General features: G+C 51.3%; 10 protein-coding genes across 10 annotated transcripts; 7 read left to right on the top strand and 3 right to left on the bottom strand.

Annotated features, from left to right (window-relative positions):
- Positions 1–164: 164 nt before the first annotated feature.
- Positions 165–1019, top strand: An03g05130 (uncharacterized protein; the record flags this gene model as incomplete). The annotated part of the gene is made up of 4 exons (XM_001390357.1): positions 165–178; positions 238–265; positions 339–435; positions 496–1019. The coding sequence occupies 4 exons, from the start codon at positions 165–167 to the stop codon at positions 1017–1019; spliced, it is 663 nt and encodes a 220-aa protein (XP_001390394.1).
- A 465-nt stretch (positions 1020–1484) lies between these two features.
- An03g05120 (uncharacterized protein) lies at positions 1485–3592 on the top strand (the record flags this gene model as incomplete). Its single annotated transcript, XM_059747117.1, has 6 exons — positions 1485–1675; positions 1732–2004; positions 2130–2273; positions 2336–2695; positions 2784–3151; positions 3225–3592. The coding sequence occupies 6 exons, from the start codon at positions 1485–1487 to the stop codon at positions 3590–3592; spliced, it is 1704 nt and encodes a 567-aa protein (XP_059605881.1).
- A 277-nt stretch (positions 3593–3869) lies between these two features.
- An03g05110 (uncharacterized protein) lies at positions 3870–4718 on the bottom strand (the record flags this gene model as incomplete). Its single annotated transcript, XM_001390355.1, has 2 exons — positions 3870–4591; positions 4655–4718. The coding sequence occupies 2 exons, from the start codon at positions 4716–4718 to the stop codon at positions 3870–3872; spliced, it is 786 nt and encodes a 261-aa protein (XP_001390392.1).
- Positions 4719–6239: 1521 nt separating this feature from the next.
- On the top strand, positions 6240–7082 carry An03g05100 (uncharacterized protein; the record flags this gene model as incomplete). Its single annotated transcript, XM_001390354.1, has 2 exons — positions 6240–6575; positions 6669–7082. The coding sequence occupies 2 exons, from the start codon at positions 6240–6242 to the stop codon at positions 7080–7082; spliced, it is 750 nt and encodes a 249-aa protein (XP_001390391.1).
- A 2098-nt stretch (positions 7083–9180) lies between these two features.
- An03g05090 (uncharacterized protein) lies at positions 9181–10761 on the top strand (the record flags this gene model as incomplete). Its single annotated transcript, XM_001390353.3, has 2 exons — positions 9181–10186; positions 10250–10761. 2 exons carry the CDS (start codon positions 9181–9183, stop codon positions 10759–10761), a joined length of 1518 nt encoding a protein of 505 aa, XP_001390390.3.
- Positions 10762–11342: 581 nt separating this feature from the next.
- On the bottom strand, positions 11343–12213 carry An03g05080 (uncharacterized protein; the record flags this gene model as incomplete). The annotated part of the gene is made up of 5 exons (XM_059747116.1): positions 11343–11453; positions 11522–11864; positions 11941–11975; positions 12027–12134; positions 12211–12213. 5 exons carry the CDS (start codon positions 12211–12213, stop codon positions 11343–11345), a joined length of 600 nt encoding a protein of 199 aa, XP_059605880.1.
- Positions 12214–12656: 443 nt separating this feature from the next.
- On the top strand, positions 12657–14253 carry An03g05070 (uncharacterized protein; the record flags this gene model as incomplete). Its single annotated transcript, XM_059747115.1, has 7 exons — positions 12657–12923; positions 12979–13193; positions 13221–13384; positions 13527–13548; positions 13603–13645; positions 13713–13938; positions 14042–14253. The coding sequence occupies 7 exons, from the start codon at positions 12657–12659 to the stop codon at positions 14251–14253; spliced, it is 1149 nt and encodes a 382-aa protein (XP_059605879.1).
- Positions 14254–14405: 152 nt separating this feature from the next.
- On the bottom strand, positions 14406–16227 carry An03g05060 (uncharacterized protein; the record flags this gene model as incomplete). Its single annotated transcript, XM_059747114.1, has 5 exons — positions 14406–14787; positions 14839–15685; positions 15747–15979; positions 16032–16109; positions 16136–16227. The coding sequence occupies 5 exons, from the start codon at positions 16225–16227 to the stop codon at positions 14406–14408; spliced, it is 1632 nt and encodes a 543-aa protein (XP_059605878.1).
- Positions 16228–17471: 1244 nt separating this feature from the next.
- Positions 17472–18319, top strand: An03g05050 (uncharacterized protein; the record flags this gene model as incomplete). Its single annotated transcript, XM_001390349.3, has 2 exons — positions 17472–17943; positions 18000–18319. 2 exons carry the CDS (start codon positions 17472–17474, stop codon positions 18317–18319), a joined length of 792 nt encoding a protein of 263 aa, XP_001390386.1.
- Positions 18320–19364: 1045 nt separating this feature from the next.
- Positions 19365–22505, top strand: An03g05040 (uncharacterized protein; the record flags this gene model as incomplete). Its single annotated transcript, XM_059747113.1, has 11 exons — positions 19365–19374; positions 19512–19599; positions 19734–19864; positions 19989–20058; positions 20133–20194; positions 20346–20634; positions 21074–21235; positions 21386–21646; positions 21860–21920; positions 22002–22121; positions 22263–22505. The coding sequence occupies 11 exons, from the start codon at positions 19365–19367 to the stop codon at positions 22503–22505; spliced, it is 1497 nt and encodes a 498-aa protein (XP_059605877.1).
- Between the last annotated feature and the right edge of the window lie 1486 nt (positions 22506–23991).

Here is a 23991-nt window from a genome sequence, read left to right as displayed (position 1 = left end):
TCATGCAGCTAGGTGTTAGTCCGGAATCTTGCTCACAGAGGAATGTGTGCAGCCCTCCGTAGAATGCCAGAGACCCAAAGTCCGCGGGGATAAATTGATGCGCCAGTCCATTTGCTCAGGGTAAGGACCCTCAGCATTATTCACATTGTCTTAGACCCTGCAGAATGCGCATTCTCTGGTAATGCTGCTGTGAAAGCTGCTGTCAACTTTACTTTCTTGATGCTGACATTTCGATAGTCTACATGGGGCGGGTACCAATTCCCGAGTAAGTATTGACCCTAGCTAGCGATATCAGCTCCATGCGACCTTCTGCTAATCGATACTCTGCAACATCAAAGATATTCGAGATCCAGACAGCTGCCATTCGGTATGAACTAGGCGACAATCATATTTATGATTTTGTTGAAGGAACCATTCCTTCCAAGATGCAACCAGGTACAGTGGCCGGAGAACAGACCCCTCGCGAAGGAGTCGGCTAAATGTAGCTTGGCACAGGTATTGATGTGGTGGCTTGGAAGGACGAACCAGTGTACGCCTACTTCGATGAGCACAATCCCCAAACCGGATTTGCGGCTTATCATTATTTGGAAGACTACCTTCTCGACGAGGGGCGCTATGATGGGGTTATCGCATTCAGCCAAGCAGGCACGATGATCCTCACGTACCTGATTCATCTTGCCAAGCGCGATCCTCAGGCTGAGATGCCATTCAAATTTGCAATTATCCTTTCGATCACCCATCCCCCTCTTGATTATGAAGCTCTTCAGAAAGGTCGTGTGATGACCGTGGATCTCGAAGCCACCAAAGGCATTATTCCAATCCCAACGGCCCACATCTGGGGCTCACTAGACGAGCCAGCCAGCCGGGTAGCCACGTCAAATAGTGTTTGCAAGGCTGAGGTGAGATGGGTGTATGTTCACGGTCGAGGGCACGAAGTTCCCGGCGGAGGGTCAATGGAAGATGTGACCCAAGCCGTCAATGTTATTCGCAGGGCAGTTGAGACAGCATCCAATCACTGATGCACTTGGTGACCCCCAAGGGAGCGGCGCTATGTTGATCTCCACACTATGTAGTTAATCAATGGGGCCGGGAATGTAGGAGTTCAGAGCATTTGACGAAGCCAACTTTCAGGGTTCTTCGTGCTTGTACCCACACCCCTCAACCTAAATTAGTTCCTCCTTTAGCCCACATACTCTGTAGTTCCGCGGGGTCGGAGCAACCAAGTATTGCGTATTGCATTGATGGCTGAACTTGATCAACATAGCTACAAAGATGTTCTTTTCCGTATGAAACTGCCGAAAAGGAAAGTGCTGTAGATCTCCTCTGGCTCTTAATCAGTGGGGGCTGGGACATAGTCAAATATTGTGGCCAAAGGGACTGGCACATATTAATGATAAGACGCACATCCACTATTGATCGCGTCAAGACAGATCACTTTCGGCGTCTCTCTAGTCGATTGAGTGGGGCTTCCTTCACCCAGAACCATGGGCAGTTTTGAGTTGCATGGCTCGAAAACCGAGTTGATCAATCTACCAGCAGTGACCCCAGAGTCGTTATTGTCAAGGCCCGAAGCTACTCACAAAGACAATACCAACCATTCGGGATTTGAGCTTCAGGCGCAGAGTAGCCCATCGGAATATTTGCATGGGCTTCGACTATGGACTGTAGGGGCCAGGTAAGCGGGCGCAATCATTTCTCCGACCGAGATTAGCAGAACGCATTCTAAGTCAGCTTATCGCGCGGTAGTGTCGCGCTGGGTCTCTTCTTAGCTACAGCTGAGATCACAGTAATCAGCACATCGCTTGTCACCATCAACGAACACCTTGGACGAGGCAATCAAAGTACGTGGGTCATCACGTCGTACCTCTTAACCTACACCGGATTTCTCGCCCCTTGGTCTAAATGCGCTGTCACTTTTGGTCACAAACCAACCTTATTGAGCTCTCTTCTCCTATTCATTGCTTTTTCCGGGGGCTGTGGTGCCGCCCAAAGCATCAACCAACTGTAAGCCAGCTTCCGCTAGCCGGATTCGAGCGCATCGGACTTTGCTGACCAGAGGCAAAAAGCATTATCTGCCGTGCTTTTCAGGGAATCGGCGGCTCCGGACTTTTCACGCTTGGACTATATAGCCTAGTGCGCATCGTGCCTCCGAACAAATATGCGATTGCCAGCGCCGTCGGCTCCAGCGTGTTGACTTTCGCCCTCATCTTGGGATCGCTGATCGGAGGTGGCATTAGCAGTTCTGGCTCGTGGCGCTGGGTTTTTCTCTTCAAGTAAGATCGTAAACTAGACTCCTTCCTGTTATGTCGCTCTATTCCTAATGGTTTGTCTTTAGCGTCCCTGCGGGAGGATGGGCGTGGATTACGCTCTTCCTGCTCGCTCCGAGGCACTTTAGTGGGAGGATCAGGAGTCGTCCTGTACGGACCCAACTGCATGAATTCCTAACTCAGGCCGACCTATTGGGATACCTACTTCTGTTATCGTTTTCGATGCTATTAGTGGCCGCTTTGGAGGAAGCCAACGTTCGATATGCCTGGTCATCCGGGATTATCATTGGGTGTTTGGCCAGCTCGGGCGTCCTTCTGGTGGCCTTTCTGGGTTGGGAGTGGATCCTCAGCAGCCGAAAGCACGTGCGCATGGAACCCATGTTGCCATGGCGGTTGTTCAGAAGCAGAGTGGTGTTGGGAATCATCATGTTAGTGGAAGCTTCCCCGCTCCGTCCTGCAAGAGTCTTTCGAGTTGTCCTGGCTAGTCGCAGACATGAGAATTTGACGTTCCCGCAGTGGCTTCTTCCTGACCGGGCCTGCAATCACTATACTATACATCGAGCTCCCCCAAAAATTCCAGACCGTCAATAACTTCACCCCAATAGAGGCGGGCTTGAGGGTTCTCGCCTTTGGGGTGGGCTCCCCGGCGGGGGCATTATGCTGCACTGTCCTGGCCGGTCGGCTGGGAACCCCGTTCGTCTATCTGACATTGGCTGGGTCCGTGCTACAGATAGTGGGGGCCTTCCTGCTGTCTTCCGTGCCGGCCACCGTGAATGCCTGGCCGGGCGAGTATGGATACATGGCTGTAACTGGTCTGGGCACCGGAATATCCATCGCGGCCCTGTATATGGCTGTTCCGATGGTGGTCGGACATCGTGATCAAGGTCAGTCGGATAAATTTTGGGATTCTGCACTTATGCTGGACCCTCCCCGACCAACGTGGACTGACATCTATAGCCGTTGTGATGGGCTTGACCCTCCAGGCCCGCATGCTGGGTGCCTCGCTAGGCATTGCCATGGTGAATAGCATATTAATCAATTATGTTAAAGGGCATCTTCCGCCCGCCAACGCTGCTGCAGACCAGAACCATCTCTCCGGATTACCGATGAATGTACAGGAAACGATCCGTACAGCATATGCACATGGTTATAATCACCAGATGTACGCAGTCGGGGCTTGCGGTGTGGCCCAGCTGTTTGCGGTTGTGCTGATGTGGAAGAAAAACCAAGTCCGGTTCGATCGTCAAGCGAAGGCGACTTGGGCCTATGATCACGAGACCAACCAAGAACTTGGAAACCTGGACGGCTTAGTGGTAAGGCAGTAGCGAAATGAGACTGTATCTCCAAAATAGGATATACAGTATGCAGGAGGGCATTCAATCACTAGGCTGGGTCGCTCATTGGAGGTTGTTTCGCATGCCCCTGATGCTGTTTAGGCTCTTTTGACCATGATACGTATCTATACTCCCCATATTGGCCCACGTGTTGCCGTATGCAAGACAGTGTTTTCAAAGTTAATTAGGAAGAACTCTATAGCAGTATCTAGATGAGAGCGATTCTTTGAATCGAATTCTGTAACAGTCAACGCGGGCCAGGTTCTCGTCAAATCACGGCGCCCTCTCGCAATGCCCATCTAACCAACTCTGCCATACTCGTAGTCACCTCATTCGTACGAGGAACTTCGTGCCCCCCACCGTGATTATACATCTTCCTCTTGCCTGCGTTACACGCCTGGGACAGCTGAATGCCAGCGGACCATCGTGGGTCCTTATCACCGTATATATGCACCGTTGGGATATCAATCTGGACGTTTGAAGGCGCGATTTCCTTCCGGACATCCGCCTCAGACGCCCTGGGCCCCTTCTCCCCCTGCCAACGCATCGAGCCCTGTGACAAGATCGCTGAGGAGTCGGCCTGTGCTGCTAGTGCCTTCCGGGTCACGATGTCCTTGTCCCAGACCTCGGGGGCAATTTTATACCCCACCCTTTCCAGCACGCGTAGCGGCACTCCCGCGCAGATGAAGATGGCAGCTTTGAAGGGCAAGGGTTGATTTGGCTCTTCGAGCAACTGAAGGAGGGCGGTGGATGAGCCGACAGCGCATCCTTGTGAAAACATCATGAGGGCATCGTAAGGGCCATTGGTTCTTAGGTAGTTCACGAGCCAGTCTCGACTATGGAAAACGGCTTCGATATTGTCTTGCTCCCAGAAGGAGTAATAAGGAGGTGGATAGAAAAGGTCAATCCCTGGAGCCGGATCAGATGTATAAAATCCATCGACAAACTCAAAGTCGATTTGCAAGTCAGATAATCGAGCGCGCAGCGCAGCTAAGGAAACCAAGTGAAGTCAGCTGAGAGGTAACTGAAATGGGGAGTGGTCGCATAACCGACACGTTTGGGACTTGAAGATGGCACCACTGGTGCCTTTCCCATGCAGGCAGAGGATTCGGGGCATTGTTGCAGGTTCGCCGAGAGGTAGACTCGAAAGGAGGAGATGTAAGAAGAATAAATCGAAGGAGGGATAACATGCAGCGTGATAGAGAGGCCGTCCCCACTACAGGTGCAGATGCCAGCATAAGCAAGGCCCGATGGGCACCGCGGCTTTAAAAACAAGGTATGCTGATGCTAAATGCCATTCCTGGTACTATCGGACGCGGAGTATCTATCTCTGGGGGGTCGGGTTATATGATCTCGGCTTCCAAGCCGTGAAATAATACAATAATCATGAATACAATCAGTGCCCCGGCGAGGCGATGATTCCAGGTCCACTGCGGGGGCAATCCCGGAGAAGTTACTCACATCCTCTCATCGCCTGTGATTCGGGCTGAACTTATCGGAACAGTAGACTGCCGGAAAGCATGCCATCGGTGTGTAACAGCAATATACCCGAGTAGAAAAGCAATAGGAATGTGCAACACGGATGTCGTTCGTTGAGCCCTTGCCCCCCTCCCCTTGCCTTGAATTGTATTCTTCGGCGATGGTTCATTATCGAAGACAGAATAGCATCCTTAGCAGTTGTTGGAAAGCAACTCCCCAAGTGCGCCTAAAGATAGCTAGTAATTGATATCTTCACCTGAAAGCTCTCGGTCGCACACAGTCCGGCTTTTGAGTCGGTGTCCGAAGCGATCCTTCCGGCTGACAGAGGGGGTAAACGAGCTTACAAGAAACAATCTCATTGATTAGTTCCGATCAAGAGAATGTACTAGAAGAGAAAGAAGACGAAGAAGAATCTCACTATCATCGGCACATCATACATATGTTCCTCTTAACACCAGAGGACGTACGCAGCCCAAGCATGGAGCCTCGTGAATCTATCCCACCGTATAATGAAATTAAACTGTCGAGTTCTCCCATTGGATTAGTGGCCTACCTTCACTGTCGATACATCACGTGAAAGTGAAGTATTTACTTCTATCAAGCAAGCGATTTTAATGGTTCACACATTGAGGTGATCAAAGCAGCAGCAGGATGACTTCTGACTGCAACAAATACTACTAGTAGTAGCGAGACTCTACATCCGCTGTTTGACGGAAGGTCTGTGTCATTGATCCGAAAAGTCATGATGCGTTTCGAAGGTACTAATGATTTCGAGAGTATCTAGCCAGACACATATTCTCAAGTGAGACCATGGAGAATTGTCTTTACTGCATTATGTTCAGCCAAATACTACGAACTACCTAGCTATCTATTCGAAAAAACAGTACTACCACTGTACTTACTCAGTACTACTAGTACTACTACATACAGTGGGCTGGGAAAGGGTCCACCAATCACAAGCTGGCCTGCACTCGGCAGACTCCGCGGCCAAAAATTTCCCAAGGCGACCTTGGAAGCTCTCGGGTCCAGAGTATCACCTCTGTTCCTCAAGTCGCGACACTTCTAATCAACTATCCTCCATTCATTCATTGATCTTGTTTTTACCTTGTCTTTTTTTTCTTACATACTTTCCAACTTTTCACATATCTCACGCGTCATCATGGTCGGGCCCACTGCAACCCTTACTCCTCTTGCTCGCGCCGATGGCTCGGCTTCCTATCTGTGTCCCTCGACCGGATCCAATATTCTGGGCTCTGTCAATGCACCTGTCGAGCTTCCTGGACGCCGAGATGCCTTGAAGCCCGAAGAAGCGACCGTGGAAGTATTCGTTAAACCGGGTACTGCGCCTGCTGGTGTTGGGGAACGGTACGTGGAGGGAATCATCAAGGGAGTCCTCGGAAGGTTGATCTTGGGACGCGAGAGGGGCTACCCCCGGCGTGGTGTTGTGGTCACGCTAGCCATCGTCGGCGGCGGGAGTGTAGGAAGAGGAGAGTCGGTACGTATCCTATGAATTGGCGATAAGTGGACAACCTCTGTTCAGCTGGCGTCGCTCTGGTGGCTAACTCAGTGTCTTGAAATTCTATAATAGTATCTGACCCTTCTGCCCGCGCTGCTTCATACCGCCCTTCTTGCCTTGCTATCAGCCGCTGTTCCTCTTTCCATGACCTTCTCTGCGACTGTTCTGGCCGTAAGCGCGTCGGGCGACATCACCCGGGAACCGTCGACCGAACAGGCAGCCACAGCCAAGTCCCTGCACGCCCTAGCGTTCTCATCCAAGGGCCATCTGCTGCTAAATGAGAGCTCAGGGGCCTTTGACTTTGAGACATGGGAAAGGGTCCACCAGCGCGCGTCGGCAATCTGTCATGGCACACCGGCTGTTGGCACTGATGGGGACACTGCCATGGTTGAGGATGTAGATGGTCAGCCCCTGGAGGGGATCATGCGCGAGTCTATTGAAGATCAGATCCACCGTGACTACGCCTGGAAGATTGATGCTGCTTGATTAGCCCGCGGATGCCACGGCAGCTAAGTAAATTCAGTCGCGACGGGCGGTCACAGCCAGCGAGCGGTCGCTCCCACGAATTGCCGTCCCTTCTATCGCCAGTGTTCCCAGGTGGCTTTTACACATGCCCCTTGCACACGAAGGAAGCTTTTTCACCGCACGCGGGCCCATGTGCATGAGACTTTCTGGACGAGTGTAGAAGGATTATTATAGACGATATTCTACTGGCTGGTATGCAGGCTAAGAGAAGGACACAAGGGATGGCCGGGGAGAATTTCGTCGCAGGAACCGAAAAAAAGCCATCTAACAGGATCACGACGAGGGACGTGCGTGCAAGGAGCCAACCACCACCATCAGTTAGAAGTCTCGGAAGAGTTACATTCCCAGCGATAAGGCCAGGCGAAACCCCCAGCTCCAGCCACATGGGGACTGCTGCAATATACCGGATATTAATAGAAAGTGACCATTCTACTCCTAGAGAGCTATGCGAATGAAGTTGGGAAAAATTCAAGGATCTGTGGAACGAAGACCATTAGTGAACTTGAGTACTGTAGGCCACCCCCCATCCCTGCGTTCTGCAACGTGTAATCGCTCGTAATCTATGATGAGAGACATCCATTGAAAAGGAGAGAGACCGAGGCATGCGCCGATCTGCACAGCCAAAAGGAATAGAATATGATGGATCAATCAGATTAGTAAGTCCATTGCACAGTGTGATGCTGGCTCCCTTGCACCTGTTATGTGCGATCGGCCTCTTCAGGCAATGGAGGGTGGAACAATGAAAGGGCAGGGAGGGGAATTGGTTCGGTAAATAAGTAATCATTCATGAAAGTAATACGGGCGAGCAGGCGCATACCTTACAACTTTACACACACGAGACTAACTCACAACTAGTCAACTAGTTAGTTAGTTAACTCCAGTCGGACTGACTAACTAAGTATGCATCCTCTCTCTCCATTAGTTACCCAGAATTCCCCTCCCACATTACTTTTTCCGTCAGCCTCGGAATAACCCACGTCATGATTTCCCCAACAGCTATGGAGTAGTAGTAGTAGTAAGTACTTTCTCTTCTATATTGTGCGTTCCATGGCCTTTTAGAATTTGGGTCAGCTTGCTGATTGGGTAGTAGATGTTGGTGACTCTAGTACTACTACTGCCACTCCAGCCCGGAGTGTCTGTTGCGGAGTTAACTGCCACCCGCACTAGAACCGGGGGGAAAAAGACAACTAACCCCGGCTTCAATGATGACAGTCACCCGCTCTTGAACTCCCATTAATAAGGAAGTGGAAGCCTATCGAAGTTCGACCAGAAGACTAGACTACAATGCCGGTGGATGCGACCAGAGAGAGTATTTACCCTGACCAATGGCCAGGGCCCGCCGTGAACCTTGAAGTGGATTACGCTGGACAGGCGCCCACCCAAACCCCGTTACATCCGAGTTTGTTACTCCCATCCTTCCCCCCCGGCGTTTTTCCATTCCGTCTCCAGCATATTCCATCATTACCTATCGAGGCCCCCTTCGTTTATTTTTTATTTTATTTTGCTCTGTGTACCCCGTCTGACTGATACTGAGCCAACCAGCTCCTGCATCGCACAATCTGTCATATTTCTATATCTGTCCATGGCGTCCTCCCCACTTGACCATGGCTCGATGAACCCTTCTTCTGCCTCGTCCTCCGATCCGCTGCCCGCGACCGGCCCTCTGCCGTCGCCCTCAATATCTTTGCCCTCATCACCACCACCACCGCCGTCCTCCGCGGCCCCACCACTATCAGATCCTCCGGTGCGCCCTCCTCCTCCTCATCGCTCGGCCACTGTGGGAGCATCGCTCCTCCGCGACTATGCCTTGCACATAGATCCTTCTCACACGACAAACGATATCCACGCAGCCGACTCGGCTCCCGAGTCTCCCAATCTGGGTCTCGGCTCACTTCAGAAACCTGATCTTCCTCGTGAGGGTGCCGCTGGTCCCTCTTTCACCTCGTCCTTCCTGCCACGCCGGCAGACGGCCTCTCTAGCGGGCCATCATCGGAACGCGTTGTCTAACGATTCAATTCCTCGCCAAACCCTTCTCAAAGCTCTCGCATCACGACCATCCATGTGCAACCACCAAAGCCCAAACATGCCGCTGGCGGCCTCTTTGGGGCTTCTCAACACGAACCCTACCTCCTCGGAAGAAACGGAGCGCAACTCCAGCAATTCCTCGTCACAGATGCTCTCTGCAGCTCTGTCCAATATTCAGCTAGGGACCTACCTGGACCGTTCTCCCGCGACAGCCCGGTTGGTTATGCAGTCACCATGCTTCTTCCACCAGCGTTTCGATGACGCCGTAAATATTCAGAAGGTATTGGAAGAGATTGCGGACGACGAGTGGCTATCGCATTCCCGCCTGGTACAGACAGCGACTGGTGTCCGAGAGGTGTCGAAGCAATTGCAGCGTAGGCCAATCAAACGCGCTGTCAAGAATGTTATGATCGTCACCAAAGCACGCGATAATAGCCTGGTGCATCTGACCCGCGAATTGGCGGAATGGCTCCTCTCCACCCCTCGCTACGGCAACGATTTGGGTGTGAACGTCTACGTAGACGCTAAACTTCGGAACTCACGAAGATTCGATGCACCGGGGCTCCTGGAGAAGGAACCCCGGTTCAAGGAGATGCTGCACTACTGGACCCCCGATCTCTGCTGGACAGCTCCCGAGAAATTCGATTTGGTCCTCACATTAGGAGGGGATGGGACCGTGCTTTTCACATCCTGGCTCTTCCAGCGCATCGTCCCCCCGGTCCTCTGCTTTTCTCTGGGAAGCCTAGGGTTCCTGACGAATTTCGAGTTTGAGAATTACAAGTCTCACCTGAATGCGGTCATGGGTGATGTAGGTATGCGAGTGAATTTGCGGATGCGCTTTACTTGTACAGTTTTCCGTAAAGACCGCAGCAAGGGCGCCGAGGCGGGCGCCGTGGAGGAAGGGGAGCAGTTTGAGGTGTTGAACGAGCTCGTGATTGATCGAGGGCCGTCACCATACGTGTCAAACCTTGAACTGTACGCAGATAATGATCTGCTCACCGTGGTGCAAGCGGACGGGTGCATTTTCTCTACTCCTACCGGTACGTGTGACCCGCAAAAACAACAGACTGATTTTCAAATCACCGACTGACATGTGGTCTCAGGTTCCACGGCATACTCTCTTTCCGCTGGCGGTTCCTTGATTCACCCCTCTATTCCCGGCATTCTTCTTACCCCCATTTGTCCCCATACACTTTCTTTCCGTCCCATGGTTCTCTCCGATACCCTGCTACTTCGTATTGCCGTTCCCGCCGGGTCGCGGTCGACCGCGTACTGCTCGTTCGATGGCAAGGGTCGTGTGGAACTTCGCCAAGGCGACTATGTTACCGTCGAAGCAAGTCAATACCCCTTCCCGACCGTCGTGGCGGGTAGTGGAGAGTGGTTCCAGAGCGTTCAGCGAGCGCTGCGGTGGAATACACGCGGTGCCGTGCAGAAGAGCTGGCACAGCTCTTCAGATGCGGGCCTCGAAGCCACCGAGGATGATGAAGACACCGAGTGGGACATCGATACCGATGCCGGGCTAACTGGCACGGACAGTGGCTTGGGGGTCAGTGAGGATGGCGATGCAGGGTCTATCAGCCCTCTGAAGCGGCAAATGAGCATGTTCAGCACCTAGGCTGTTCATTTCCCCGGGTGCCGTCCCCCCGTTCTCACCTACCCCATTCTTCTGGGGTTATGCTTAAGTTTTCTTCTATTGTTCCCGTCAGTTCGGATACACATTTTATATTGTTCATTCCACGAGCGACACTGGTTGGCGCACGCGCATCCTTTTCTCGTTCCATGGAACAGCGGCACACATACACTTTCGTTTTTCTTTATTCGGTTTACAGCGACGCCTAATAGACTTTTTGGATATGTTTGGTTGCCATAGCGGGCCTTGATTAGAACGCTATATTTGGTTTTATATATTGGGAAGGCACATCCGAGTCCGTGAGACCCCAGCGATGGATGCACAGGCGTTAGACGGTTATATTTGGCACACTAGTTGCGATAGAAATTGAAGAACTGAATGCCCGGGAGATTGCAATCTCGCACTGGGGGTATACAATTTTATCATGGTTACTGTCTTCATCTTCAATCACTCCAAGTATCATTACTCGTCCATCTATATATATCATTACACCATACCATCCATCCTCAGCCACAGATCTATAAACACACCACATCAATCTCAGTAGTACTAGTACCAATCACCAATCACCAATCACAGCACTCCGCCAGCAGCGCAGCCAACTCCTCCAGATATTTTTTATCCTCATCATCAAATCCATCCGGCTCCGCACAATCAATATCGATAATCGCAACAGTCTGCCCAACATACACCATCAGCCATCATCCACTAGATTAGATACAGATAACATAGATCCAGTACTCACCTCCCCCTTGCTCAAAATCGGCACCACAATCTCACTCCGGCTGCTCGCATCGCACGCAATATGGCCCGGGAAGTTCAACACATCCGGCACGACGACCGTCTCGCGCTTCTCAGCTGCCGTTCCGCACACGCCCCGCCCGAAGCGAATCTCCTGACATGCCGGACGGCCCTGGAATGGACCGAGAAGGAGGACGGGCTTCTTTTTGCTGTCCTCTTCCAAAGGTGCGCCGAGGACGGGGAACTTGTCCTGGCGGATGTAGAAGCCGGCCCAGTTGACGGAGGAGGAGGGGGCGGGGAGAGCAGCGTAGGCGTGCCAGAGGAGGGAGGCGACGTTGGAGAAATTACTGTATTGGTTTGGAGAGGGTTAGGTTGCTGTGCTCTTTGGGTGAGAGGGGGCGCGATAGTTGAAGTTGTTCTTACCTGACCTGTTGGCGGTGGGAGAAGTGGTTGGTTAGCTGGTGAATTGGATATGGGAGAGATAGGAGTTAGAGGTAAGAAGATCGTACCCAATTGCGCTGGTCGTATACCAGACCCCGAGCTTGCTCTAGGACCTGGGTGTAGACTTCGGATTTGGAGCCATTGCCGGCGCCGAAGTAAGAGGAGTCTGCGTGAGGCTGGTGGGGGGATGTTAGTGGACGGATATTCCATGACTCGAAGGAACATGTGCTACAGCTGGAAAAGAGACTATACCATTATGATACTGCGCTCGTCTATCGATCAGCGATGAAGCAATTGAGGATGGAGGGTGGATGGGACTGCGGCGATGACGCGAAAGACGAAGCGATGCGAAAAATGAAAGTGGGGTTCCTCCGCACGAGATTCAGCGATCGCCATCTGCCGTCCCCTCATCGCCATCATCCATCCCGGTCCCATAAGAACAACATTATTATCTAGCTATGAATAATCATGCACTCGGTCATCAATGATATGAACCCGCTCGCGCTGGACCCTTTCTCTTGGCTGCAGCTGTGGAGCTTTCTTCGCATGGAACTGCTTTTCTGGTCCACCTCCGATAAGAGCTGCCCTTGGCTAGCTTCATTAGCAGCAAACTATAACTTACTCGGATCGTCCGGTCATTTTATTCCCCCCCGTCTCTCTCCCCACTATGGGTCTATACTTGCTCTGTGTTAGACATCATGTATCGTCTCATTGCAGCTGCTATCCTGCTCATCCTGCCAGCCTACGCGAGGGATATCGTCTTCCCTCCTGTGGCTGCCATCCATAATAATCCCTCCTCCCACCAATATCCTCTCGCTCATGAAGACACCATTGACATCGTCACCGGTAGCCAATTTTCAGGTCTGACTACTTTCGCCAACCTGCCTTACCTCAATTGCTTCGTGGACGATGAATCAACTTTAAACAACTATGACATTGCCTTCCTCGGCGCTCCCTTTGACACGGTAGGCCGTTTCTCCTCCTACTTTTCCATCGATCGCAATTAATAGGCACACGTAGGGTGTCACGGCTCGCCCCGGGGCTCGATTCGGACCCAAGGGTATTCGACTCGGCTCCCGTCGTCTAGGCGGATGGAGCATCTACACGGGAGAAAACGCCTTTGCCAGCTGGGCAAAGCTTGTTGACTGCGGCGACGCCCCATTGACCTGGTTGGATAATACCGTGGCATTGAAGCAGCTTGATATGGCACACAAGGCATGCAAGCTACTACCTCAGTCTGCATGTTCAATTAATTAATGTAGGAGGATACAGGTCGTCTCGTCTCGTCGTGCCAATACCACGCATTTCAGCCAAATTCCCCGTATCATCACCCTAGGTGGAGATCACACCACGACTTTGTCTGCTCTGCGGTCGACGTACGAGAAATGGGGCCCTGTTTCAGTGATTCACTTTGACAGTCATATTGGTATGCCAAATCCACACCTCAAACACTCCATATATATAACAACACTGACAAGCTCGTTCTTAGATACATGGGACCCCAAAGTGCTAGGTACGCTAACTCTCCCCCATAGTATATATGTATAACTAACAAACCTCTTATACAGGTGGAGGAGTCTCTCACTACGCGTATGCAACTCATCCTCAACCAACTCCCATTATACTAACACTTACTCGCTACAGAGGCGTCAACCACGGCACATTCCTCCACCTCGCCCACGAAGAGGTATACTATAACCACACCATCTCTCACTACCTCATCCCACCCCAACAACAAACTAAATCCATAACAGGGCCTAATCCGAAACACCTCCATCCACGTCGGAATCCGTGCCCCCGTAGTCCGACCAAAAGGCGACATCCGAAACGACCTCCGCTGCGGCTTTGAGATCATCACCGCCCGTGACCTCGACCGACTCGGCGTCTCCGGCCTCGTAGAGCAAATCAAATCCCGCGTCGGGGATAGCAGAGTCTATATCTCGGTTGATATTGATGTGCTGGACCCGGCTTATGCACCAGGTGAGCCTATCCCAATTTCCCCTGTTGTTACGCTTCTTGCAAGAAAATAAAAAAAAGAGGAATGGAGAGAGGCTGATTACTATGTGTGATGAATAATGTATAGCAACCGGCACTGCAGAGCCAGGTGGATTTACTACGCGTGAACTCCTGACCATTCTTGACGCGCTGCGTGGGATGCCTGTTATCGGGGCGGACGTGGTGGAGGTCGCCCCGATTTATGACACAGCCGGGGAGACGACCACGCTTGCGGCGGCGGAGGTGGCCCATTCGTTGCTGGCGCTGATGGTTGCGCAGCCGGTTAGGAGTGATGAGTAACCTTTTTCCAGGTTACTCGGTATTGTTTGTGGGTTGTACTGTGAATGTGTGTCTGGAATTCATATGATCTGAAGTATGTACATGGATGGGTATATTGCGCACATAATTTCTGCACATAATCTACATACAAGAGAAATCATCCCAGAGGATGTTCATCCCTTCTTCTCTATCTCAGTCTCTTGCTCCTCGTTCAACTCAACCACTTTCCCCTCTGTAACCCTACTGTCACTTCCGTCCCACGCCCCTGGGCCTGTGAAATGCTTTCGCCCCGTCACTACCCATGTCGCCACGCTAATCACTGCAATCACTCCAATCGCAGCACTGGTGTAATTCATCGAGTCCTTCGTCACCGGGAACGACTCGGGAAAGTTGAACGTGATGGACGCAAACAGCAAGAACAGCAGCCCAAGCACGTTCAGACTAATAGACATTGAGGTGGGTAGCGCGAATGGGCCCGTAAGGGTACGTCGGTGGTTGGTCACATAGCCTAGCAGGCGACTTCCAAGGGCCATTGCGTAGGATAAATCTAATACTCTGTTAGTTATGTGTTTGCTATTTATTATTGGGGGATATATGTGGAGAGACCTACAGAATCCCTCAGTGGAAATGGCAATGACGGTCTCGAAGCCTGTCGAGGTGCCAAAGTCAATTGCATCCAATGCGAGCTGAACGACCAGGGTGAGCAGGACGGCATTGATGGGGACCTGGCGCTTTTTGTCGACTTTGGCGAGGAATTTGCTGAACGGGAGGCCGTTGTCGCGGGCGAAGGCGTAGACACAGCGGGAGCCCTCTGCAAGGATGTTGTTCCCTGCGACAATAACTATTACAGCAATCATGCTGGCCAAGAAGCAGGCAGCCACTTTGCTACCAGTTGAGTCGTAAAAGATCTGGATGACAGGCACTCCGGTAGGGGAGTTCTGAGTGGTGGCGATATCACCAATGCAGAAGCAGAGTACTAGAAGGAAAGCAAAGCCGGTGACGGCGCCAAGGACAACGGACATTATGATTGCTTGCGGTGCTTGCTTGGAGGCGGATTTCATTTCCTCGGTCATGTGTGAGGGGGCGTCGTAGCAGCACATACCGAAGCAGGCCTGTAGGATGCCTACAATGGCTGCCATTGCCCGGTCCCAGCCGGCAAAATTCTGGAACTCGACAAAGACAAAAGATGCAGACTGCTTATGGTCATTTGTCGCCAGGAGGACGACGACAGTGATGAAGAAAGCGGTTATATTCCAGACAAGAATGAAACGAGCGAGCCGGTTTAGCAGATGGGGCCCCCAGATGTTGATAACAGCAGCAAGGATGGCCACGAGGTAGGCTACTAAGACGGTTTGCCAGCGCTGGATCTCGTAGGATGGGAAGACGAGGTTTGCCATTCCGAGTACGAACTGTGCGGCGATGGAATTGTTCGTTGCGCCCATTGCGAGCAGTCCTAGTAGGTATCTGGTGAGTTTTGCTCAGCGCTTACAGTGCGAATGTTGTTGGAGTCATACCTATCAGCATGAACCATCCAGTAATGTATGATAACTCCCGGGAAATTTTGGGGGGAGCCAAGGCGGCCACCCACGAGTATTGGCCTCCAGCCACTGGATACATCGAACACATTTCGGCCATGGGGATGGCGACGGCTAGGGTAAGAAGACTGACACCAATGAAACTAAAGACCATAACTGGGGGCCCGCCCGACGTGACGCCAACGATGAAGACACCACTTAATGCGGTCCATCTTGAGGCAGAGTCAGCACAATGGGCTCTATATCTCGATGGGAATGGCTTACGAGGTGACGACGCTGAAACTGAATCCGATCATACCCAGGAGGCCAAATGACCGTTTGAGCTCTGCGGAAATTAGCACACTTTCACGGGCCCCAGTCCAGTCAACATACCCTGCTCATAGCCCAGATGCTCCAATCTCACATCCTCCCCTGTCGTAAGAGGGCCCACGGGCTGGATCTCATCTTCTGATACCGCCATTATTGGGAACAGAGTCGAAAAGCAACAACAAGTCTACAATTGAGTTCATCGCGGCAGCCGCCACCAGTTGGGGGGTATTTATTGCCATGCTAGAAGAGGGGGATGGGCACCTCGGACTATGAGCGATAGGGTCATAGATGCATTCTGCAGGCATCGAGGAACCGGGGAAGCGATAGCCGGGGTAGCGATAAGATAAGCAGACACAGCGAGCATTGCCAAATCGAGAAGGTCTGCGCGATGGCCGGTGGAGCACATTCGCCCAGAAAAAGCTGGGGAGACCACCAGCGAGACAGAGCGAGCAGCTGTCTCCAGTCATGCCAATTTGTCATAAGCCATCCCGAGATGATAAGCTTATCAAAGGCAACTGGGATAATGAAATGTGAGTAATAAGGATTTGTGCCGTGGGGAGTTTCGGAATGTCATTGTGGCGATTGGAGGACGTAGTTCTGAAGTTGAAGTTAGTTGGAGGTGGAGAAGTTGGTAAAGAAAAGGGAAGGACGACGAGATATGGACATGTGACTCTTCAGCCTCATCCTCTCTTCTGAACTGGTCTGTTCTCCCCCTCTGTCTTCTGCTATTGTCTGTCCTTCCTTTCTCTTCCCATGCCTTCGGACACGTCAATTTACTACCATGGAGTTGGGTCCAGGTTGATCAATACCAAGTCATTGGAGGTTAGTGATCAGTTGACCATGTCCTATAGTCGGAGTTGAAGCTTGATGATTTAACCAGGTAGAGTGTTGAGGCAGACTCATGAAACTCAACTTCCATGATGTGAGCTTTTCAGTCCGTGAAGACCAAAGCCCCTCATGATATATTTGGACCGGCACGAGGAACCTAAGCGATTCTCGCATCCGACGGATCAACGACGTGTCTCTCGGCGGCCACAAACCTCAGATACACACCTGCTGCTAATTAATCGTACCCTATACGAAATACGCAATATACGGCGGCAGACTGTCTATATAAAAAGGCCGCGGCATTTCCCTTGGTCCCCTGACCCCACACAACCCGCCGAATACGCAAATACGACAAGCGGTCCGCTCGGATTCCCCGAACAACAGTATCCGGGCCGTTACGCCTTTGCCTATACGCACCCACAGCATGGCCCCTTGAGGCGAAACGGCTGCTTGCGTTCCAGCGGTCAAGCCATGTGGATATGGCTGTTAAGGCTCGAACTATAAATGGCATGGATGTCCCCTGACCGTTACCGACGAGAACTTCAAATCCAGAGCCCAACAACCACCATGTCCATCGACCTCACTGGGAAAACTTGCCTCGTCACCGGTGGCGCCGGTGGCCTAGGCAAAGCTATTGCTACCCGGTTCTACTCCGCCGGAGCCAACGTGGTCGTCTGCGACATCAACGAGGAGCGACTCCGTCAGACGTCGCTGGATCTTGCCGGACCCAGCGGCGATGCAAGACTCAAGGTCATCAAGACAGACATCGCCTCTGCGACAGAGGTGCAAGCCCTTTTCGACGAGATTGTCGCGAATTTCCAAAAGCTTGATATTCTCATCAACAATGCCGGAATCATGGATCAATTCGATGCTGTCGGTGATCTGGATGAGAAGCTGTGGGACAAGGTCATGGCTGTGAATTTGACTGCGCCTTTCCTGTTGAGCAAGCTGGCCGTTCGGAATATGCTTGCTCAGGATGTAGTCAATGGAAGTATCGTCAACATCGTCTCCATTGCTGGGAAGGCAGGATTTATGGCGGGTATGTCTTTTGCTCATTGGCTTCTTTTGCCTGGGTCGATTGACTGACAAGTACAGGTGCCGCGTATACCGCTAGCAAGCACGGCCTTGTTGGCTTGACCAAGAACACGGCTTCGTACTACGGCAATAAGGGAATCCGATGCAATGCGTTGATGATGGGTGGCATGGAGACGAACATCACAGACGCGTTCATGTCCAATATCAACCTGGAAGGGAAGGACAAGGCTGTTGCTCTCATGACTGCTGCTGCGGCACCGATGTGCGACATCAATCGCGTTGCTGAGCTGTGTCTGTCTATCTCCTGTGGTCCTGGTGCAGAGATCATCAACGGGACATGTATCCCGATCGATCACGGAATGTCGGGAGTGTTGGGTTGAGCTCATTCATTTGTCATTCCGACTGTATATCTTCACTTCAATGTAAATACTTCACGCATTTCACCTACTTCCACTATCCCCTCCACTACACCAAAACGCTCATAAACAATCCGAAACTCCGCCAGAGTCTCCCTCCCCATCTTCATCAACGGCTCCCCAACCCAATATCCTCTCACCCTTTTTCGCAACCCTAACCTCAAACCACCAAATCGCCACCGCAACCTCAATCACCAACTCCGTATAAGTCCAGTTCATCTTCACATACAACCTCTGCCAGATGATCCCAAGGCTCACCAATGGTCCCCAATCACCCGCTTCTCCAAAACATAAACAAGGTACTATAAGTCAAGCCAGTCAACAACAAAGCCACAGGTGTCAGGCAGTGTGGAATCCCACAGGGAATGTAAATGAGTGTAAGCTTCAATCGTGCCCTGTCTACTTACCCACCTGAAACATAAGTACTCAAGGTATAGAGAAACTATATGCTGCCTCCATCCCTTTCCTTCCATCACCATTGACTGACAGTAGTTGTTCCAACATCATAATCTACCGCTCTCTGTGAATACATCAGAATCGTTCAATGCAAGCCATTCCCCCGAGTCACTTCTCAAGAGCGATACGTGCTTGCCAGTCAGTGACGTCGCAGAGCGGTATCCCGAAGGACACATCCCATTTGTGACCTCAAACAGCCCGTGTCACACTCACACTTGACTACTCGATCGTTGGTAACTACATCATGGGCTACGGCCCAGCAAACCTCCGAGCCCTTGCAGTATTGAAAAGCATGGATTGACGATCTGATATTTCATGCAGGGCTTTGCGGGATGTATTATATTATACGAATCAAGCGACTACTTAGGGTAGATCAGGACTCGTAGTCCAGTAAAGGAGTAGAGCTGTCACCGTGTGCCATAACCCGGACGCTGCAGATCAAGGAAGAAGCATAAGATAGATCTCAGCTCGGGGTACTGGAGTTTAGTTGAAGTACCACATTGTCATTACGGACTGTCAATGCAGGATGCGTTATCTAGCCTGTTATGCGGGCATGTCGAAAGGTACATTACATTGATGGAGAAGTGGAGAAGTCCTGGATAAGAACTTAGTAGTGGGTGGTCACTGTGTAGAAAAGTCACCAGCCGGGTGATAAGCGGCCTGCGTCCAATCATGTGTTGTTTCATTTCAATTTCATCAGAGGTACCTGCTGAGCGAACTTCTTGGACTGGGCAAAACTATATGGGAATTCCGAACTACGAGCATCCTGGGTGTGGATTACAGACACGGTATGCTATATACACACGGTATCCCATGCATCAGTCCAGATATGTCACGGACGTTCTCCGAGCCGCTTTACCGTAGGCCAGTTTTCAGAATGATCATGGATATATCGTGGCTTATTTAGTTTCCTTCCCTATAGAGAAGAGGCAATATTCATTGGGGACTTCAACATACTGGTGTTTTGGTGGGTTTTGCTTACCAAGTTTTGGAGCACGCACGGAGCGAGAATGTCCTCAGCATTGACCGAGGCTATGCTATCGGCTCTGGACGGTCCACCTACCTCGACAAAAAGATCTTCCAATTGCTATAATGATCATCGTCTGTATTTAATATAGCACGGACGTATAATGTCTGGTCATCACCGCTGCATATCGTTTGGTTGGCTACGGCTCAGTCAAGCTCCTATTATCCGAGCGCCAAAGCATCCGATTCCAAGCGCAGTCCGGTCGAGGCAAAGCTATCGGGTCCGAAATTGGAAGAGTGATTGGCTATAGATAGATGGCATGGGGTAGCCGACGCTACCCTCACTCAGAATCAGGGCATCTGGAAGATGTTGGTTCGGGAATCAGACTGGTGTAATCACAGCCAAGCTGGTATCAGGTGTCCCGTAGGTGTGGCTGTTTTAGTTGAGGTGCTCATACTTAGGTTCTGACTGTTAGCATCCAGACCATGACTTCCACATCATGTCCAGGCCTTGTCTGGGGGCTATACATGGCCAGACCGTATTCAAATGAGTCAACGAGGCTTTGAGCCAATCCAATCAAGGGAAGTCATACAACCCCATTTCATGAAGTGATGATAAATGGCTTACACAATGCGCCGAAGTTCCGGATCTGGCTCGGGACAGATGCATTGCCAGGCTGCATACGCACAGACTTGGCCCTGGCAGCTCTCATGAAAGCTCCTGCATTCGTTGTTGGATGCCGCTATGTCGGCGTATATACTAGTGTCGGAGGTACGTTCCCAGCCATAGATCCAGACCACGGTCAGAGACAGGGTTGGGCTTGGTACCAACGGCTATTCATCTCAAGTCACATCCGGTGTTGTTTGCCCAGGACGTTAGGACACTGCCAGGTGTTTCAGTTGCATAAGGACCAGCTTCCTTTTTGGGACCTTTGACGTCAATGCTGACCAATAAGCAAGTCAGAGCATGACTTTAATATCGAAAGATGGGAGGGGCGACCGTAGCACGGGATCCGTTGTCTTGGATGCGCACGTTGCCTAGCATAGCCTCCATGCAAGCTCGATGCCATATCCAAGAAAGATAATAGAAGTGAGGAGGGGAAGGTGTGACGAGCAATAAGTGATAGCGGCGAAGCACCAGCGCAGCCTAGGTAGTCAGCCCTGCAGGGGTTATTCCAATCACAGTGGATGGTGGGGTTGTTGATTGATTGATTCAGCCATTGTGACGCGTGATTGATCTGCATCCCAGTCACCACCCACCAGTCTGTAACCAAATACTATGTAGCTGGCTTAAAGGCCACGGACTAATCAGCTGGAGTTGATCTGCCGGGGGTCAACGTTGCGTCTGACGAAGCCTACCCTCCAGAACCGCGACCAAAGATATCTCGTCAGGACATCCTGGTGTAAGATCTATGCTGGTGCCTGCGCCATGGATCGAGGGTTTATCCGGCAGGGCGGGTCAACGAGCCTTCACGGACCAGACACGAGAGCATACGGTAACAGGGATTATTTGGCAGACTGTTAAGAAAGATTGGCCAGTAAATGATATCCTGTAGAGTAAACGGAACCCACATAGATTGAATCTTCAAGGCTATTTTCCTCGCTCAGGCACACCGCATTTGCCACCCTTGGAATCGAGTTCCAACCAACATCATTGGATCTTGAAACGGCAGAAATCACAAAGCGAAAAGGTCAATGCAAAGTAGACGCAAGTAGCCAGGCAGATCCGACCATAGATCCAGACGCGTCGCTGGTGAAATTCTGGGGCGGGGCATCTGGTCGAGCGAGTGTGATGGAGGGGGAGACTAGAGGAAGTCGTCTGATCGCTCAGCACGGCGTGAATGACGCCCTCACCCTCTCACATTCTTCGTGATGGCTTTCAGCCATCTTGGATGGCACTAAAGTGACAAGTGTTGATTGCTAAACGGCGTGGTGGGTAGACCATCCTAGACCGTCCTATCTAGACCATCTTTGGTCTTTCTCAGTTCTTGTGGCCTGGGCCGATCGAAGGGGTTGACTGGAAGGATGAAAAAAGTTCCCAGCCTAGTTGCTGCTCTCCGCAGTTCGAAGGGGGATGGCCAGGGCTCTCTGTGACACCGGCAGCTGCAGATCGACTGTGCGTAGAGAATCGGTTGGGTCTGGGGTTACAGTGCGCTACTGGATAAATGACTCGCAGCAATATTCTTCTGCTAGCAGTAGTTAGTCCCTGATAGTGTCCCGATAGCGTCGCCATCCCCTCCAGACCGATAGCCAGTCTCCGTTCAGGATTAATCCTCCCATCAGCTTCGGCCAGAGGACCTCGGGCAAGCATGGACTCACTTGGGGAGGGGACCGTCTCGCTCGGGTTCCGTCTAAGCCCAGGCAATCCTGGCTTTGCCTATTATCCTCGAGCGTATCATTATAGTAGCTGTGTGCTCTGACTCTATGGTGTCTTGCGATGGTAGCCGGCTGGGTCACCCGAGTTTCCCGCGTGTGGTTACAACAGGTTTCATCGGCTGAACAGGGGTATCAGGCGAGAGGAACTGCTGTTGAGGAGGCTGGAGGTGAATATAAACAACCACGGAGTCCATGCCAGAGGAGACTAGACGAATATCTGGCGGTCGCCGTCTTATGTCGTACAAACTTCATCCTTTGTCCGAATTCATCTGCTTACTATTTTTCCGAGTTTACGGAGTACCTCTACAGTACTTCATCGTTCTTTGACTTTTCTTTTTTGGGGCCTGGCTGACAGGTGACTGACATCGTTCACTTCGCCCACGATATTGGTTACTCATCGCTCGACTTGGGAACTATTCATTCCTGTTAATTCATTTGCATGATAGAGACCAAGGAACAACTTTCTTTCATGCCTCCTACTGGATTCCAAGCAGACTTGCCAAGGACTTCCTGGTTCAACCATCCACTCGCTGGCATTTACCGGGCCTTGGACTCCTTCCGTTAACCTTTCAACGTGACCTGTCTTATTTATTATTATTGCTTTATTATTATCATTATCTTGCCATATTGTCATTGTCTGCATTCTTGCCTTGTTTGGTTAGGTCACTTCCATTCCTCGCTTCTCTTCTTTTCTATTCTCTACTACCGGTGTTGACCGCTATCACTCCCACTGGCGGTATTATTCTGCGTCACTGGTTGCCGACTTACTAGTAGTAGTGACTACTACTAGCCCCGATCACGACTAGTGCCCGTCGGTTCCTCAGGAACCAATCACCCCTCCTTCCCATCCAGGAATACGATAGTCGACCGACCCGGGCTGTCCGTGCGGCCTATAGAATAAGTTTTGGAGGGTGAGGTGAGAAGTCGGCTGCTTCGATGTGAGTGGATGGATTTCCAGTCTCTTTTTCTTTTTGCCTCTTCAGCGTATCAGCTCTGATCGTCTCCCCCTCTTCACTCTATGGCACCTTTCTTTTTCCTTCCTTAAAAAATTTTTTTTTTCCTCTTTTCTCTCTCTCTTCTTTTTGTTGCAGCGAAGTGGAGTGGAACCCGGATGGGCGGTAACCATACCGTACTGTACCGTGGGAGCTCCGCTTTTGCCCCTCTCTCCAGGCTTTGGTTCCCGCGTCTCCCGCCATGACGCCATGGGTTCGGCTTGCGTTTGTGACGGTTTTGAGTTTCCCCGCAAGCTGACGATCAATTAGAATTCCTTAGTCTGGAGGAGAGGCAGTGGGCAGAGAAAAGAAAAAAAAAAAAAAAAAAACAAAGACCAAAAACAGAAATTTGGCTCGGGGTAGATTAGAGTTCGGATTGGAACAGAGAGGGGAGAAAATAAGAGAGAACGGCAGTATCAAGAGTGAGGCAGACCAAAAGAGGGGAGTTGCATGATTTTTTCCCCTGAGTCATAGTATCACTGCGACGGCGGCATCCGCGGAGGGTAACGTATTCTGAAGAGAGAGAGAGAGAGAGAGACACTGATTTTCAGTGGGTGTACCTGTCACTGTCAGGGAGGAAGTCATCCGGGGGTGCCTGGATTGGCATCGTCCCATCCGGCTTATCCACTTACGGTGCTGACAACTGGGGAAAGAAGAGGGTCAACCTGACAGACAAAGCAAAAGAAAGAAAAAGAAAGACCCATTCATAAGGGAAAGGGAATCCCCGTCAATGGCTACCTCTCCACCCTCTTCTTCTCCCTCCGCCTCATTCTCCTCGCCTTCCCTGTATCCCTCCTCGCACAGTTCCTGTCACTCTCCGCCATTGCTCAGCAGTAAGTCTTTCCT

This window comes from Aspergillus niger (assembly GCF_000002855.4).
Source record: "Aspergillus niger supercontig An03".
Taxonomy (NCBI): domain Eukaryota; kingdom Fungi; phylum Ascomycota; class Eurotiomycetes; order Eurotiales; family Aspergillaceae; genus Aspergillus; species Aspergillus niger.
This window is presented reverse-complemented; position numbering and strand designations above follow the sequence as displayed.